Raw genomic sequence first — 17714 nt, forward strand, 5'->3', positions numbered from 1 at the left:
GGTTCATCGTTGTTGGCTTATAAAGCCAATGACGGTCCTTGGGTGGCAGCATTCCTAGGAAGCGAAGATAGAGGAAAATGGGATGTCGCAGAAATAAAGTGAAACACAAATATGAGCTTTTAGTCAAATGTGCTCACTGTGCTAATTTTTGATGCTTAAATATAGACCTTATGAAGCACAGTGTTGCGTGCTTGGTGCTGCAGTTGTGCTCAGCGTACCATTGTTTAGCTTCAAAGAAATTAGAAGTGACCCGTTAAAGGCTAAATGTTGGACAATATAAACGGCATGATTATCGCTATTTATGGTGGGAGTGCATTGCGGGAGATAGGTGACGTTTCGGCTGAAGTTGTGCTATTCTTGCAGGTCGTGGGGTGAGGCTAAATGAGAAAAGTGTACCCATACCGCTCATATATCACATATAGTCATAAAAAATGCTATTCTTCGCAACTGCTCTTGTTGTACGTCGTAATAAAAAAATGCCATACCTTCGGCTACTGCTAATACCTTACAGCTCCGCGCACAATGAAAGTATGTGCGAGAAAGTGAGTTCGTCGTGTTCAAAGAGCGAGCTGTAAACAGTTGCTGGGGAGTGTATATGAAAGGCGAAAAAGAGAGCAGCCTGAAATTTGCATTGGAGTAAAGTGGCAAAAAAGGTTATCATGGCTGGTAACCTGAGCAATCATGTGTCCTATTTGCAGGAGAGGGATCGTCGCGAAGCTACACCTACAACACCAGAAGGTTCAACTACTGAAGACACCATTGCCACTACACTGGCACCAGCCGAGCCAACTACCCTCGAGACATCTGAATCAACTACCATCGCTTCTGTCGAGACAAGCAGTGAAAGCCCTCAATCCGAAACAACGGCACCCTCCCAAAGTACTGAGAAGTATGCAACTGAAGCGTCCACAGGCCAGGCGACGTCTGTGTCTGAAGCCCCACAACCACAGCCAGAGACGGAATACCCATCCTACCCAATCCCTCCTCAAGGCTTTTATCCTCAGGGAATTTACCCTCAATACCCTCAGGGTCCTTACCCTCAATATCCTCAGAGTCCCTACCCACAATACCCGCAGGGATTTTATCCGCAGTATCCGCAAAGTCTTTACCCTCAATACCCACAGGGATTCTACCCTAGTTCGTCTGGAATCATCGATCCTGGCTTCGCGCCGAACCCACATGCTGCTTTATTCCAGAGGGCCTTCGAAGAACAACGGCGCAGAGGAGTTTGGCATCCGTTGCCTGCGTTCCCCCAAGGCACGTGGCAGCAATACCCAGGGTCTTCAGGTATCATCGACCCGGGCTTCGCTCCACGACCTATCGACCCACTCTTGCAAAGAGCTCTTGAAGAGCAGCAGAGGCAACAAGGCGCTCAGCAGGCAGGGAGCGCTCAACAACAGAACCAACCCCCACAGTCCCCAGAAGAGCAGGTTAATGTGGTTTATGTAGACGGCGACGCTCAAGGGCGCCCGCCCAATGTTCCTGCCGCTGGCCAAGGATTAATGCCACTCCGCTCTGAAGACGCTGTCTTTCAGGAAGTTCTGGAAGAGCAAAAAAGACAGCAACAGGATCAGCAGCAACAGCAGCAGCAGCCGAGCCCATCCGAACAGCCCGCGGGAAACGTTAGCCCTTCAGAGGTGGCCCCGAATCAGGAGCCTCTGACCACACCTGTGGCCGAGAGTAACCGGGAGTAGCTGCTGGTGTTCGCTCTAGACACCTTGTCGTTCATTCTTTGAATCTCCAGATAATGTTTTTCCTATTCAGATCAGCTTGATATGCGGACTTTCTGAAGGATGTTCTGTCGAAGACGATAATATACCAACGCTCACGGGATAATGTTTCCTCGTTTGCGAAGCATTAAAGCACTCCTTTTTAAGCGAATAAGTTCCGAGGTTTTTGTGAACATTCGTCGTTTTTAAGCGTAATAAAGTTTGTAGCTTCCTGATACACACACAGATGTGATTGCAAACGCAGAGTAAAAGTATAAAGACCACAGTGGTGCGAACAGGTCTCATGCTATGCGGTCATCATGCGCCTCCTGACATTAAATATTGTGAAGGGAAGAGGAACTTTACTCTTACCCCTCAACAATGAGAACTTTCACAGGTAGAGTAGAATTCTGTCTGCATAACTTACTTTATTTTACATGCAGAAAGGCTGATAATATGCATGCAATACAACAATATCAGCCTTAGATAGAGATTTCGCGCTGTGAAGAACTACGCCAAATTAATTGCATCATATGCCAGTTCATGCAAAACGGTGTTACAATTACGGCACTTGGATGCCTGCTTTGTCGCACACAAGAAATATATTGGCCTTAAGATACTAAGGCTCAAGAGTGTTTATTAGTTTATGGTCCATAACACAAAACTAGGACATAGGCGATAAAGTGCGACAAAAAAGATGGCGGTTATTTGAAGAGCTTTACACAATTTTCTTCGCAGCCCTGTAGCCTTCAGCACCTAAGAGTCTCGAAAAAGAGATAAACTTCTCTGGAAAGCCCAACACCGATTTTTAAGGAGATAATTCCATAGTGAAATTTCGCATAGCAGCAGAGTTGACACAATACTGAAAAATTAGGTATACAGAGAAATTCCCCCAAATAAGGAAGCCGATACTTAACGTAAACTGCTTCACTACATGGCAGTTTGGGCAGAATTCTCGGAGCTTTTTACCTCACTAATTACGATTTTGCAAAATTCAAAAACCAACCGATAACAAACCATAAAACTCCACGAAACTGCACGCGCCAAGGAAAACGTGTTACTCCATAGAAATGCAAGTTAACGGCATATATACGCTTTTTACTTTGCGTATCTTTCGTGAGATTCTATTCGTTCATAACAAAATATGAACTCTGACAATACCTACAACTTACATCAACGATAATTACAGAGACTTAAGCAGAGTCATTCGGTCCCATCGTTGACAGCTGGCTTTTAATCCTGACCACCATTTAGTATTATCGAACGTGCGCACATTCAATCGTGTCCTACAGACAGCCGTCCTAATTCTAATATATTTCGCTTAAATAATGGTTATATTATTTTTCGAAATATTTTGAAACGAAGCTACACTCCACCGAAACGATGTAGCTTTACCCTTAACCAAAGAGCAGGCATAGTGCCAAAAACTATTATTGCGTGTTTTTACGACCGTTGCGAACACTTGCATAGCAGTGGGTCCATATATTTGGGCAGCGTGCACAGCGCACTTCGATCGTAGCGTTTAAAAAAACCGGCTTAGCACCTCTGGTTAATTGCACAAAGCGGCAGGTATTCTTAGGTATAATTGCTTAGAACAAGTGTTCACTCTTCGATCCACTAGGTTTGATTATTTCCCTTAAAACGTGTGTATCATCTATAGCCATCACGTGGTCATCTTTGCAGTCTCGTAAGCAACTGAATCGGGGTAAGTAAGCACAGCTTTCAAGCAACCGATGGGAATTGCTGATAAATGAGAAAAAAAGACAATGTATCATATAGAACACAACTTGGCTGGCAGTACTGGAACTAAGGCGTGTCCTGCGGGAGGTGGTCAGTTCGAAACCCACCGCCGGACACCCACCGGTAAAAATGGGTACAAGCGTCCCCCGGCCTGGTGCTCGGCTTTTACAGGGGTGTACGTTTGGGAGAAGCTCCGTAAACCCCGCTGCGCGCCCCTCCTCCGCAGTGGGCCCAAACCCAGTTTCGAACCTCGCAGCCTGCAAAGGTGGTTCTGTCTGTCTTGCAAAGGTACTTCCTTTGACCCTCACCTGAAGTTTCAATTTTACCCACCGGTTTTTAATGGGTACAAGCTTTCCCCCGGCCTGGTGCTCGGCTCTTCTGGGGTGAAATGCTTGGGAAAAGGGGTCACGGCCCAAATAGTTGCGCCGATGTGGCAGTGATTCGTTCCGCCATCGGACAACAATAAGTCCGCCTTGCGCGGCAACAGCCCATTATGTGGCCCTTTTTTTTTCGTTTTGTTTTTTTAGGACTGCTGCAGCTGAGGCTCTAAGGGAGCACTTCAGGTGAGGGTCAAAGGAAGTACCTTTGCAAGACAAACAGAACCACCTTTGCAGGCTGCGAGGTTCGAAACTGGGTTTGGGCCCACTGCGGAGGAGGGGCACGCAGCGGGGTTTACGGAGCTTCTCCCAAACGTACACCCCTGTAAAAGCCGAACACCAGGCCGGGGGACGCTTGTACCCATTTTTACCGGTGGGTGTCCGGCGGTGGGTTTCGAACTGACCACCTCCCGCAGCCGAGACGGGCGCTCTAACCACTAGGCACTTACTTCATTATGACTGTTGCCTCATTCATCCGCCTTGGTTATAGCAATATTTGTCGGTGGTTATACGCCCATAAGTTGTACAAATTAGTTGAATTAGTGACGCTTACACCCTGGGAATATAATTTGGACTTTGTGAGGCGTTTCTGAATGGTTCAGCCATCTCGCACATTTGATCTGATATTTGTTAATATTTTGCTTTTGCTCCGGTTAAAATTAGGTTAGTAACCAATCGAAGAGAAGCGCGGAAAGAATAGCCAACGGCATTTGATTGAAAATAAAAGTTTGGCTGATGATAAGGAGAAAAAATAGAAGCTCACTTCAGTAAACAAAAAAAACTATAAGACGGAAACAAAAAAAGAATCATATACCTTAAATCCTTCATATTATGATAGGTGCGAAACTAGCGTGCAAAGTTCACGTGAACTTGGCAGAAGTCGAGCTGAGCCCCCTATTCCAAGAAAACAATGCGAAATAAAACGAGGTCTCGCGGCTTTTGCTTCTTAAAACTCACTATTTCTCACTAAAGATCAGTTCGACCCATGCTCTAGCGAATCCGTGTAAAAAAGTAAAAATTTTGAGATTTTCGTGTTTTCCCGCCAAGACTACAATAAACTCCCAAGCATTATTTTTAGCCGCACTCATTTCTTGAGTCCTTTAGAATATCTCGGAGGGCTCCACTCTATATATAGTGCTCGCGCTAATGTGCCACTGTTTAGGAATATGCTTCTCAACTCTTTGCAATTAAAATTAGATGCCTTCCACTCTCCTGCATGTATTACAGCCTTGATACTGGCTCAGATGAACCCACTGATGCGCTAATGGGAGTTGTAACGTTTTAGCACATAGGTTACTTGGCCGATCGACGTATTTGCCCTAATGCGACAACCATCGCCCGTTAGGTGTATGAAGTTTTATGGTTGCTTTACTCTCATTTGTAGCTGTATGGCGGGGCTGGGGTGGACGCCTATGAGTAATTACTCCCTTATTCCACTGGTGTTTTAGGTCGAAGGGAAAGTGGGGCAGTTGGTCGCATCAGGGACTTCCATGGTCGAAGCCGTATAACCCGAACCGCTTGGGCAGCTGCGCCATGCCGCAGGCTATGACGACCGTTGCGGCTGCTCTACATCGATGCTTTAGGAAATAGCAAGAATATAGCAAAGGCTACGGCCCGCGCTCCCGAAGTATATTCGGATCCTTCGATTATTCCACACATTTCGCCTGCAAATTCCGCTCATCTCATGATAACTTAAGCGCTAAGCCTCTAAGCTTAGCCCCATACCATCTTCTATCTCCTTGAGTTGACGTTCCACTTGACATTGCTTTTTGCTGACCTTTAAGTTGACCTTCCGGCTACCTAAATTTATATATGGGCAGCCAGACGCACTGGCTGAGGTGGATCATTGAACGCTTCTGCAAAAATTAAAAACAGGCCCTGAAGGGGTTGAAGTTAATGGCAGGACCCATGTAGTCGCTCTGGAGTCCAGAATGTAAAGGCGACATGGCATACCGAGTAGTGGCATTTCACCGCTGATGAATGGGATGAAAATGAGCTTGATGAATCAACTAAATGTTGGTGACAAAATCAAGTCCAAGCCGTGGCGCAGGTTTTGGAGCCACCGAAGTTATTCGGACGCTTTCTGGACAGACCTCGAAACCTCGCAGGATAAAACGACGCGCCACCTGATGCTCACCCCATTCCAATTCCTGCAGCCTAATCTGTTCATGTGATTACTTTATGTTTGAGCAAGGTTGATTCTTGGAATAAATTCACTGTTTATCCGAGACGAAAGCTTTTCTGCTAAGCTGAAACGAAAATAAGGTGGCTTGGAGCATATTTATTATCGATAGGCACCACGCCGAACATGGGCTGAATGCAAAAGGGGAGATTGTGGGCACGCCGCAGGTGCTATTCCCGGAGGCAATATGAACCGGTTTGTTGCTAAAGGATGCGTTTTCTGTTTAGAGGAAAACAAAGAAACAAAACAGTCTATCTGAACACCTTCATGTACTCTCAGCTGCGGCGTTCAATATCAGCTAAGTAGACGAGCCGGCACGAATTGAAAGCTCGCTGGTCTCACCAGTGGTTCGTGGCTAGAAAACTTATGAGGCTCTCAGAGGAAGCACGGATGTGCTTCAAGGACGTTTATTATAAACGACAAAATGTGTTAGTAGTCGATCCCTTGGGTTAATAAGAACATCACAAACAAGGATTACTTAGGCCGACATTCAAACGAACTGAATAACAGGTACACTAATGCAAAGGTATTGTCCGCTCACTAAAAAATAAAAAAAAACGAAAAGATTGTTTTTTTTTTCTTTTCCTGTCGCACAGCAGATCTTGTGACAAGTGGCAAAAAATAATTAACCTCAATAAATCTTTAATTAACCTAAAATGAACCTTTGAAAATAACGAGCAGCTAGAAAGCATGCTGTCATCACCTGGACATTAAATAAGAAAGTGAATTTCAGATTTTGTTTTCAGAATTTGGTTGGCACGAAGCCCGTATTTCTTTCAAAGTGAGGAGTTTCGGAAAGCACCCAGGTGGCATAAATTGCATACTAGATCTAAGCGGCGCCTCTGGAAAGCGTGAAAGTAAGGACCATCACAGCTGCATATAGAATGGCGAAATGAGTACTTCTAGATAATTAAAGGGACTAAATATATTAATTTACTGATCGTAGGAATTAATTTACTTGAAGATACTGTAAGCCTTGGTCACGCACTTACAGGAGTGGGCAAAATAGTGGCACAAGATACTATCTATAAAAAATGAGGAAAGGTGAAAAAATGAAGGACGTCAAAAGCATATCTGGACTGACACAAAAAACAACAACAATGTCGACATTTATCTAAACGAAAACCGGCGTCATATAGTTTTAACAACTTTCTTGTGAATCGGAACTGAAGCGGAATAACGCTTTCTTGGAAACCGGACTACTCCCGACCAATTTGAGAAACTCGAATATTGTGGAAGAAGGCCAGGTCGAGACGGCAAGGCAAGGGATGCCGTGTCTGGCGTTTATTCCGATGGACAAAACCGAAGCGCGCGCCGGAGCCGGCGCCGCAGGACGATGATGATGGTATGTAAAAGAGGAAGAAGAAGATCATGGTATGTACAAATGAAAGAAGATCCATGGAGGGCTCACAATATTTACAATAATGAATTAATTACATACTTTTTACTATTTGCTTTATCTCTGCTCTAATGCTTATAGGGCGTTGAATGTTTCATGGAAGATGTTTTGACCAATTGAAGCTGTGTTACTAGCAGAGAAAATCTTCCCAGGTTTACGAAAACTTCAAAGCAGACAAATTGTGGTAAAACGTGGTCCGCCCGGATATTTGTAGGAATGATAAATTCTCGGTGTCACGCTCACAACATCTGCAATCTCCGTGGATGCTCCCACATAATCATCCGGTTAGGCGACCATTACTTGACACCTAAGGGGGGAGAAATGCTTACATTTGACAGTTACTGTGCAGTGTAAATAGAGAGTTCATTGAGGATCCAAAACGATCCTCTATCAGGCTTACCACATGCTTCTCCTGAGTCATCCAAGTGGAAAGTCAGGAAAGGGCGCCCCTCGCAAGGTCAGCTATAGAAAAGCCGGGCAAATGAAGAACTGCGTCTCTCTGCACCTTGTCCTATATACTACAAGTTGTGTGTGACTGTGCGAGCTCTGGAGCTGCTAGCCTGTACAATCCACATCGATTGAAGGCAGGGGAGCATTCTATTCTGCCCTTTTGTGGAAAAAAATTGCATTTTTGCTATTATTATTTCCTCTTTCCATTGGGCTTGCGCATAGGGTTTGTTCTATATCAGCTTGAAACTAGCCTACGCCTCTCCGCTGAAAGGCATGCGCTTCTGAAGTTCAGGCAGGTTCGTCCATCAAATACAGTATCCTTGTGCAACGGACTGTAAATGTCCTTCACATCGTTCAGTGCACCTCACTTTCTATGACCCAATGCATTATGTAAAGATGCGGGAACGTCTACGTGCTTTGCCTGCGTTTCTCGTGACCGCAAAGGCGCCTTACCAGCAAAGACGATGACGCAAGCGAGAACGAAACAGGGTTGCTGCACTGTCTATACAACGCAAAAATGAGTCTACAATTTTTTGTTTCCCTTTAGGGAGTTTAGTTTTGCAGTCATCTGTTATAGAAACCACAAATATTTCGAACAGCTTAAATCTGCAGCCTAGTCAAGTGGTTTTTACTTGCATTTGAATGGGGAAGGTTGTAACCTGCACGCGTTTGTATGATAGCAGTGATTCGGAAACACCAGAGATTAATGCGAGTGTTAGATGGTTTCCAAAGCTCAAGCCAGGGAAAACCAAGCTTGCAACTACGGAGGTCGGCTGTATAATATACCCTAGATGAGGCCAGCCTCCTGTGGCACTTCGTCTAGCACTCGCTTGGCAAACAGCGTGCGACGGTTATTCCCCTGCGCTGTGATGAGACAGCAGGAAAACACGCATCTTTCCGGAGCACCCTCCGGTTCGCTGCGTTTGCTCCACATCCTAGGCCAATGCTCTTCGCACGTTCGGCCCGCAACAAAATACAACAAGCCGCACGCGCCTTACTCCAGATGACTATCCATGGCCGGAAGTGAATTAGAACGTCAGTGGGGCAACCGCTATACAGACGTCGAATGACGCAAGTGTGACGCGAAGGGCCTGCGCCGGCTACCTTGCCGCGGCGGCGAACGTTCCCCAGGGAAAGCGGTACAGTGGCCGACCTTCGGGTGAAAGAGAGCGTGCATCTGGACTGCGCGTAGAGGGGGCTTCGACGCGAAGCGCGAGCGAGGGGGTACTGCGAGGTGAAAAGACGGAGGCGGGTCATTCATGGCCACCCATCGGAGTCTCGCGAGGGGAAACATTCCCGGTTAAGGCACGCCAAGAAGTCAAAGTGCGAGCTTAACTGAAGCCGGCCACAGTTTGGAAAGGTTCGCCGGCAAACGTGCGCGAAACCGGGAGGCTGTAATGCTATTCTAGTGGATATACGAGCGAAAGGTTAGCTCCTACATTTCATGAGCGTCTGCGGCTAAGAAGGCGACGCGCTTATTTTTTTGATCGAGTGCCTTCGGCCGTCTCCCGGGCACCGTGCTCAACAACGCGCTTGGGCATCTGACAACGTGCCCAGCACTGTTGCCAGCGCCAGCAGTTGCCCAGCGCCTGGTTTCCTGCTGCTGCGACTACGGCGAGAGGCATTCTGCTGACGACTTCGTTACGTAACCAATTGCGCCGCTAGAGGCTGCTGCTCCGTGTGCTAGCCGGTGACGTAACGCCCTCGACTAGTCAAGCGCTAATCGTCGGTTCACAGGTGAGGACTTTTTCGCGATCATTTGTCTCCTTTCTCTTCGGGTCACAAAGGGGCCTCTCTCTATAGGTCGGTTTACCTCATCGTCGGTAAACATCGAGCGGCGCCAGAACCGCTGGATATGCTTTGCATTAGAGGACAGGCATAAGCCCGGAACAACAACTAACGCTTGCCAGCGGCTATTTTTTGATATTATGCATGGCCTGTTGGCAAAGTTTAGCACCTACATGGTGGACGAAGATTTCACTATGAGTCGAAGAAATCCCCCAACAGCCGTTGCACCGGCCGTTTATGGCAGGTAATTTGGGGCTAACAGAAGTAATAAATATTCCTCTGTGCGTCCACTGTTTGTTGCCCTGTGCAGTACTGCGACTTCTTTGCGCGAAAATGGAGGAAATATAGTCGGGCGCACGTCAGCATAGGTTCTGAGCGAAGGGAGCGTATACGCAGGCCTGTACGTTTGTTATTTATGCATGCACACGTGCCAGTTACTCTGAGATACCTTTGTGGGAGCATTTATTTTTGTGAAATTCAGCGGTGCGGTCGGCACTTCTATGCGTGCACTCCTATCCACTCGGCACTCCTCGCCGGCATTCCTACCCTTCTTCAGATATGGATATAAGTAAAATCGGGCAGATAAAGGCCCCTTGGTACCTCAACCAAGGCGCACCTTTCGTGAGCAAGTTCAGAGTGTGACTTTCCACTTTAATAGAGAGCGGCTGATAGCAGCAGCAAAGCTTTCGTTAAGCTTCAGACGCGCTCAAACGCAAGGCTGTAGACTCAAGTCTTAGCGCGAACTGAACTCTCAGACGTATTCGGCAAAGATTGTTCCCTGGATTATTTTTTTTCCTTTTTGGGCTATTGGTAGACACTAGCTCCAATGACAGAGAACTTTAGTTATATTGCCTGTTGGACAATGAGGCCTATCTTGTCACGGGGATAGCTATTATATTTACGAGAAACAAAAAGATGGTCCGATAAAAGAATACTTGGAATAACTTTACCGTGCAGAAAGAAAATAGATTAGTTAACTGAGCTGCCATATCAGTTGCAGATGTCACAAGCTTGAATAAATACCATGTACTCATCTTAGACATTTTGTATTTTTACCCTGCGCGCACTGCTCTGCGTGGTGAATCCCCTGCTAATTTGACCACTTAGCAGGGGTCTTCACAACTGGTGTCACTTTGACGATGTTATATTTCGGCTCGTAATCTCCATGAGCAGGCGTGCCGAACAGGAAAGCTGGCAAATTCCAACTGCATATTTTTGGTCTGTGTGGGTAATTAAGCGGTATTGTTTGGAGCAAAGTCGCAGCGCGAAAGAGAGCGCAGCAGCTTATCAGCGTCTTCCGGGTAAACTTGTGTGGAAAAGATAGCCATACGTACCTGGAAAGCCTGTTTGTAAAACAAAGGCTTCAGGTAGCATTGGCGCACCTAGCTTGCGGGCTGTGCAGGTATGTGAGTGGAATAACTAGGCAGCGTCATGAGAAGACTTCATACAGTCCTTGTACTTATCCGATGCGTTTCCCACGCGCAATAAAGTTGAAGACCCATGTGGAGCCTAAGGCCTGGGATTAACTATTACGTGAAAGACGTGACAAAACTTGCATCTGCGTAAACACTTCAACCAAAGCGCCTCCAAACGCCCATGTTTCTCTGACATTGTAATATTCATTTTATTTCCATTTGAGCCGACTCGGAATCAAGCGTGTCTCAAAACAAAAATAAAATGGACGAAGTGCCAGCAATAAACATTTAAACATGCACTAAGTTAGAGTCAAGTAACAATAACTCAGACACCAACAGAAACGCTGTTGCATCGCTGCGAAGAAAAACTAAATCACTTTGTTTCTTCAGTCGAAATAAGCGAAAATTAAAATAAAATTGGTTTTAGCTTTTTGGCTGCCACGAATAGTTCAACGTGGATGAAAATGCACAAAAAGCGGGATCGTGTTTGATCTCAATATGGTCGTACAAGTGAATGATCAATAGCTACCAAAATACTGACTGTATCTATGAAGCAAGACCTACATAATACATAGACAAGCAACCCGCCCGCGGTATAACATTGATGTTGACAGTTTGCAAAGCTGTTCATCATATCTTTTTTGTTTTGTTCTCTCTCTGAAAAAACGATGAAGGATTTAGAACATAGAAGCACCCTGTATTTACTTCTGAGCGCACTTTACATTCACAAGGTTTTGTGAGCGACGTCCCAGTTTTAAAATTGGGAAACCTGATTAAAGAGTAGCGCATGACTTAATCAAGCGAACGGATCATGGCAGTCGCGCGAAGGCCTTATTCCGGACTTCAGTACAGAATAGTCTGACGTACGTGGTTCTTGCAGTAGGTCTATGACAGCTGATGCTTCAGGCGGATGCAAAGCGTCGAAGTGACTTGTGCGCCTCCGTGAGAGAGTCAGCCGCTACAAACAAGGAAGCATCTGGTCTCATCTTTATACACAGAGGGACCGTCCTCCCGACGGCGGTGGGTCCCCATCTCCCTCCTTTTCTAGTCTACAGGCATGGGAAACTACGTCGCAGAAAGGCTCTCACGATGCCGCCTGGAGAAGGGCCAGTGATAAGAACGAAATTAAGTCCTGCCTGTTTTTGCAAACTACAATGGCTAGACGCTGCGACAGTTTGCTCTAAAGGTGGCCGTTACACCGAACAGACGGCGCTTATTCCAAGCTCTAGAAGTCGACCGCTATTGGAGTGCTAGACTGAGAGAACTTTCACAGCTCAGTTAAATTCTCGCGAGAGCAGCTAGCGTAACTCTCTGTTGCATAGCGAGAAGCTCTCTGTCGCTGCCCAAGTGCTGGCTTATTTATAAGTGCGCCGCAGAAGAAACGCCGGGAATTCGCTCCCCTTAGCAACCGCAAAACGCCAGTACACTTCCAGTGCTACGCGCCGGCTGGCGCTTATTAAAACGGGAAGATCCCATTCTCAGTTGCGTTACGCATTATCTCGCTCTCAGGCCATACTTGAACGAAGTCTTCCAACCGGAGATGCATGCAGTTATCAAGAGAGTCCAATTGAGCATAATTGCCCTCTTGCCATCGTGAAAAGCTTCGCAGTTAACGCCTTCCTTGCGCAACACGTATATACAGTATCACGGCTGCCGCGTCTGATCTCATGCCATTGTTTTTTTTTTTTAATTTATTTGAAGACACAAATTGCGTCTAAATTATAGGGCTTTCCGTGAATTGCTACGGAATAAGCGTTCTGCCGAGACAGTCGACGGCACGCACATTGCATTACACAGACAATGACCAACAAAAGCAAAAGAAAGAAAGAAACTATCGGCGCAGAGTTAAACCGCGAGAGTGAAGGAAAGCTGCAGTGGTTTGAGGTAGGAAGCGGGAACAGGTTCCGGGAAGTTCCCGTGAGAAAAAAAGGTGCGCAGTGGAGTGCCCAATTTCAGAACTTAACCACATTATGAAATCAGGCAAAAGCGAAGTAAAAATAAAAAAAAAAAAGCGCTTCGTACCCGACGAAAGAGAGAGAGAGTGAGAGAAAGACATTAAAACTAAAGGCCAGTGCGTGATTGCGGCACACAATAATATGAAGCTGCTTACTTTGCGCGCATATTAATGAATACAGCAACGCACGAGGAAAACAAGCTGAGAGGTGGCGCAGACAAGGGCAGCGAGTTGCGGGGAGGAGAAAGGTGCAACTTTCTCGTTTTGACTTGCGCGCCAAAATTGCTGCATGAATACCTGCCTTGTAGTGGCGGAGAAAACGGTGGCGAGTGCCCAAGACCTTGAGGCTTTTGGGTGCTGCTCCTGAACCTTTCGCACCTGTATATAAGACATAGCCGAGACCCCGCTGGACACAACAGGCGAAACATCATCGAAACGAACTGTACCATGGCTCTCAACAAAGTGGTGAGTCGGAGTGAAGCACTTCGTGGAGGTTCATATGCTTTCATGATAAACGGCTATGTACCTCTGCGAACGCTTGAAGATTCAGTTTTTGACACGAGCAATGGATTTCTTTTCATTAAGAGCTCAAGGGAGAAAACCAAGTATGAGAGAAGCGCATTAGAAAATAGCTGGCAGTATATTCGGGTGCGATTTGCTTGTAGGTTTTGAGCTGAGCCCGCAGTGCGAAAGTTATTCTCTATCTTTTCTGGCGGCACCTAATATTTCAGTCGGTATATTTGGAATAGTTTCTGTGTAAGCTGCTATTTTTGCACTAGCCTTCGTATTTGTCGTGGGCGTTAATAGTGTAAGCCTGAATTCGTTTAAAAATCAGTGCATTCCAGTTGCTGCAGCCATGAGGAAATGCAGACCAGTGGATGAGATAAACTTCCTTCCTATACGTGAAGGCATTTGCTAGGCAATCAGGCCGAATGAACCGTCAAAGTAAACTGCTATACATGCGGCCTTAATTCGAGCCAGCCGAAAATCGTCCCCGAAGGTTAAATTATTGTGGACAGCGTTTTGCATAAAGGAGCTTTGGTATAAGTGTAAACATTGCGGCTCCTTCGGGCATCTGGGAGAATACATTTCTGAAATTCTCCTTCAGGTACTTAAGGGACTTAAACTACAACGTAAGTGAAAACTCACTCGAACTCTTTATAAGCTGTTCGTGATCAGTTCTTCGGCACGTTGGCTCAGGGCGCAAAAACAGCCGACGCTGATCACGAGCCATGAGCGAATTCCATATATCGTCGCGATGCCCATAAAAGCACGCTTTCTCAGTGGGACTTTTGGTAGCCGTGTAGCGTGGACTGTACGCACAACTTTCTGCGCGTATTTGAGATACGTCTTTATGTGACAGCCACGCAGGGGGACCATTGTTTGTGGCCCCCTGCGTGACTGGAGCAGTACCTTGGAAGTGGGTGGCGCACTCTTGTGGCATATTGCAGTCTGAGATGCGTATAAAGCATTCTGTTGCCGCTAAACCGAAGAGCGTCTTTCAATGGGCCAGTTGGAATCAAATCCTGAGTTTTGATTGGACCGAAATAGAAATATCGCTCCTGCGCTGATTTGGAAAGCTGGTCTAGATCAAAAATTGGAATACGCCATCAGTTTTTTATTTTTTTTTTCATCATGCTCTCCTACACATGAACTTTCCTCGGGTTAGGGCCTAGTCAGCTGGGTCTGTGATTCTTTTACTGTGCTTTGAAAGCTGCGTCAATATGAGCTTGCTTTTAGTTTCTTCAATAGAGAGAGAGAGAGAGAGAGAGAATGAGAGGGGTGCGGGACGACTACCTTCAGCCTATCACGAAAAAAAAAAAAAAGCCTTGACACCATTGCCGAACGTTTTTCCCATTCTGTCTGCTCATCCATTTTAAATCAGCGACCGCTCTTAATGCAGCAACAGGGAAAAGTGGACTTTTTATCTTAAAAGTACGGTATAGAAATCACTAGTGTAAGCAGGAGTTTAGATGACCTGAGGAAAAGTTTAGATAAAGACATGCCATAGTAACAGGAAGTTGTACACAACGATGTCGTTGGCGCATTATGGTTTGGTTCGGTTTGTGGTGTTTAACGTCCCAAAGCGACTCATGCTATGAGAGACGCCGTAGTGGAGGGCACCGAAATTTTCGACCCCCTTGGGTTTTAACGAACACTGACATCGCATAGCACACGGGGGCCTTGCTTTTCGCCTCCATCGAAAAGCGGCCGCCGCGGGCTGGATTCGATCCCGCATCCTTGGGCACAATTGTCGAGCGCCCTAACCACTGCACCACCACTGCGGGTCAGTTGGCGCACTATGAGATCCCTATGCTTGCAAATTCTTGATCCTAAGATGGTGTAAAATAGCTGCAGATATCTGCTGGTTTTTGGACTGTTGGGTTCGCTGCTATTCTGAAAAGTTCCCGGCGAAGAAGGCAGGAAAAAATAGTGCCACCGCTGCTCGTACCCGTCCTTTTGTCGTTTCTTTGCCAGTTTGACTTTCAGTGATGCGATATGCCTGAGTGACGTCAAATAATTTCCCTGGACAAAATTTCTTGCCTTGTTGAGTACATTGGCTTAAGCCGCCTCAGTAAAATGCAGATTTTTTTGTTGCGCATAGCGCCATTTCAGCATACTTGGTGAGCGTGGAGCTCAGAAAAGAGTTGAGTAAAAATGTACAGCACGTGCATTGACGCTAGAGATTGCGTACTCATGCCGCAATGAAAAAAGAAATGCGGTAGTTTATGCTGCGATTTGGCCTTTAAAGAAATACCGGCCCTTGAGTAATAGAGGGAAAACTGCACAGCACAACTGTACAAAATGCAAGATAAGAACTTAATATCAAAGGTAATCAAAGCAATGTTTCCCCCTCTTTCGCTACACGTTTACGTGGATGGAGCAAGAAGGCTGACCCTCAGCGCTCAATGCTACAAGAGACTGCTGCATGTTGGTAGAAGAGCTCGGCCGCAAAGCTCTTGAAAATTGTCTGGGCAGTGGCTGGCGTCACAAAAACAGAAACATTCTTTTTCCTGCAAGATCTTAAGCTACAAGAGGCATGACCGGAATTCTAAGGGCGATTTGAACGGAGCGATAAAACATCTGCTCATATTTTATTCAAGACGCATACCTGACCTCTTTTTGTAGCCGAGTGGTTTTCAATATTATCAAAAAATTCCAAAAAGCGGCTCCCCAGGCATTTCGGCTCTACTAAATGACACTTCTTTTTGTCAGGCAGCTTGACATTTAGTTTATTTTTCATTTTCTGCGTGTGCTTCGTAGTAGTATGTAAGTCGGGGTGAGATTTTGTAAATCGTTCTCAAACATTTTTTTTTCAACATATATTTCAAGAAATTATTTTTAATGATTTACAAAGGGCTTGTTCTAATAAAAACTGTAAAATTTTCTACCGATTTTCTGAATCTGACAGCTGTGAAATCTAAATGCCAGCCTTTTATTTTGGTATTTTTGTTCGTTTTAGGTCTGTATGCCGCCAAGACTGCTGTAACCCTTTTAGACACAGCCTGGAAATGTCCAGAGAACAACACCATGTGCCCCATCGTGGGTGCCTTTTTGCATAGTGTTTGCCGAAGGCCACTAGCTGCCATATTACTGGCCGGTACAGTGTGAAGTGTGCTCCTTGATAATGAACCATTGTGAAATTGCCTTGGTCATGCTGCGCGTGCGAAGGCGATGAATTGCTTCTGAACACTGCGCAGGTGCTCTTCCTTGGAGCTCTTCTGCTCTTCGCCGTGTGCATTAGCCACGCGCTGGAAGATTATGGCGAGCGGAGCGGCGGCCGCGGGGGCCTAGGCAGCCGAGGAAGCAGCGGCTATGGTGGCAGCAGTGGTGGTCTTGGTGATCACGGCAGCGGTGGCCATGGCAGCCACGGAGGTCTCGGCGGTAGCAGCGGTGGTCTCGGCGGCCGTGGTGGTGGAATCGGAAGCCAGAACGGTGGACTTGGCAGCCAGAGTGGTGGACTTGGCGGCAGAGGTAGCCTGGGCAGTGGTGGGCGTGGCGACTACGGTGGCAGCAGTGGCCTTGGCGGCAGGGGTGGCAGTGGTAGCCTCGGCGGCCTTGGCGGAGGTAGCCGAGGTGGCAGCGGTAGCCTTGGAGGAAGCCGTGGCGGTAGTCGCGGGGGACGCTACTGAGCAGGAAGACGATTCATTCACCCGAGTCCTGGGCACCTGCAAGACCGCGCCCTTTTTGACCAAGATGGCCGGCGAGTGCTTCATCTCGTGACGTCTGCTCGAACGTGCTATTCTAATCTGACAGAGACTTGGAAAAGAAACTGCGACACACAGTTTCGTGGGCATTACAACTGTGATGATGTTTTTTTTTTTCGTATTAGCTTTTTGTATTAATAATTTTTTTTTTTTAAATAAAATTGCGCGTTCGCAGATTATTAGCAGAAAAATTTGTGTAACTGGCGTGACCTTTCCTGCCGGGTGTGCTCATCCGACGCACGCAAACTGCAATTCTATCCTGAAGGGAGGCAGTGTGCTGCGGAAGATTTGATCCAGTGCAAAATCACTGAGATGCAAAGCGGTGGCAAGGTTTGCGAAGGTCGAATTACAGATTGACCTGAAACAGGGCTTCAATTGTTTAAATCATATTTGTTTAATTCGACATCTCAAGCTTACAAAAGAGTTGGGTGAGGTAAGCGTAAACTTTAAAAGGACTAAGTTACACTTGACAGTAGAACGTGGCAGAATGTC

The 17714-nt window shown here is 46.4% G+C and overlaps 2 protein-coding genes across 2 annotated transcripts in view; both read left to right on the plus strand.

Moving 5' to 3' along the window:
• Window positions 1–1951, plus strand: part of LOC146201533 (uncharacterized) — a 32673-nt gene extending 30722 nt beyond the window's left edge. Inside the window, exon 4 of the mRNA XM_084587621.1 lies at window positions 699–1951. Within this exon, the coding sequence (XP_084443747.1) occupies window positions 699–1694 (996 nt within the window). The 3' untranslated portion in view covers window positions 1695–1951. The remainder of the gene's footprint in view (window positions 1–698) is intronic.
• Window positions 1952–13407: 11456 nt separating this feature from the next.
• On the plus strand, window positions 13408–17373 carry LOC146201534 (uncharacterized). Its single transcript, XM_084587623.1, has 2 exons — window positions 13408–13479; window positions 16716–17373. Exons 1-2 carry the CDS (start codon window positions 13462–13464, stop codon window positions 17145–17147), a joined length of 450 nt encoding a protein of 149 aa, XP_084443749.1. The 5' UTR covers window positions 13408–13461; the 3' UTR covers window positions 17148–17373.
• The last annotated feature ends 341 nt before the right edge of the window (window positions 17374–17714 follow it).

This window comes from Amblyomma maculatum, chromosome 1 (genome assembly GCF_055883805.1).
Source record: "Amblyomma maculatum isolate TAMU_Amacu chromosome 1, ASM5588380v1, whole genome shotgun sequence".
NCBI classification, from domain to species: domain Eukaryota; kingdom Metazoa; phylum Arthropoda; class Arachnida; order Ixodida; family Ixodidae; genus Amblyomma; species Amblyomma maculatum.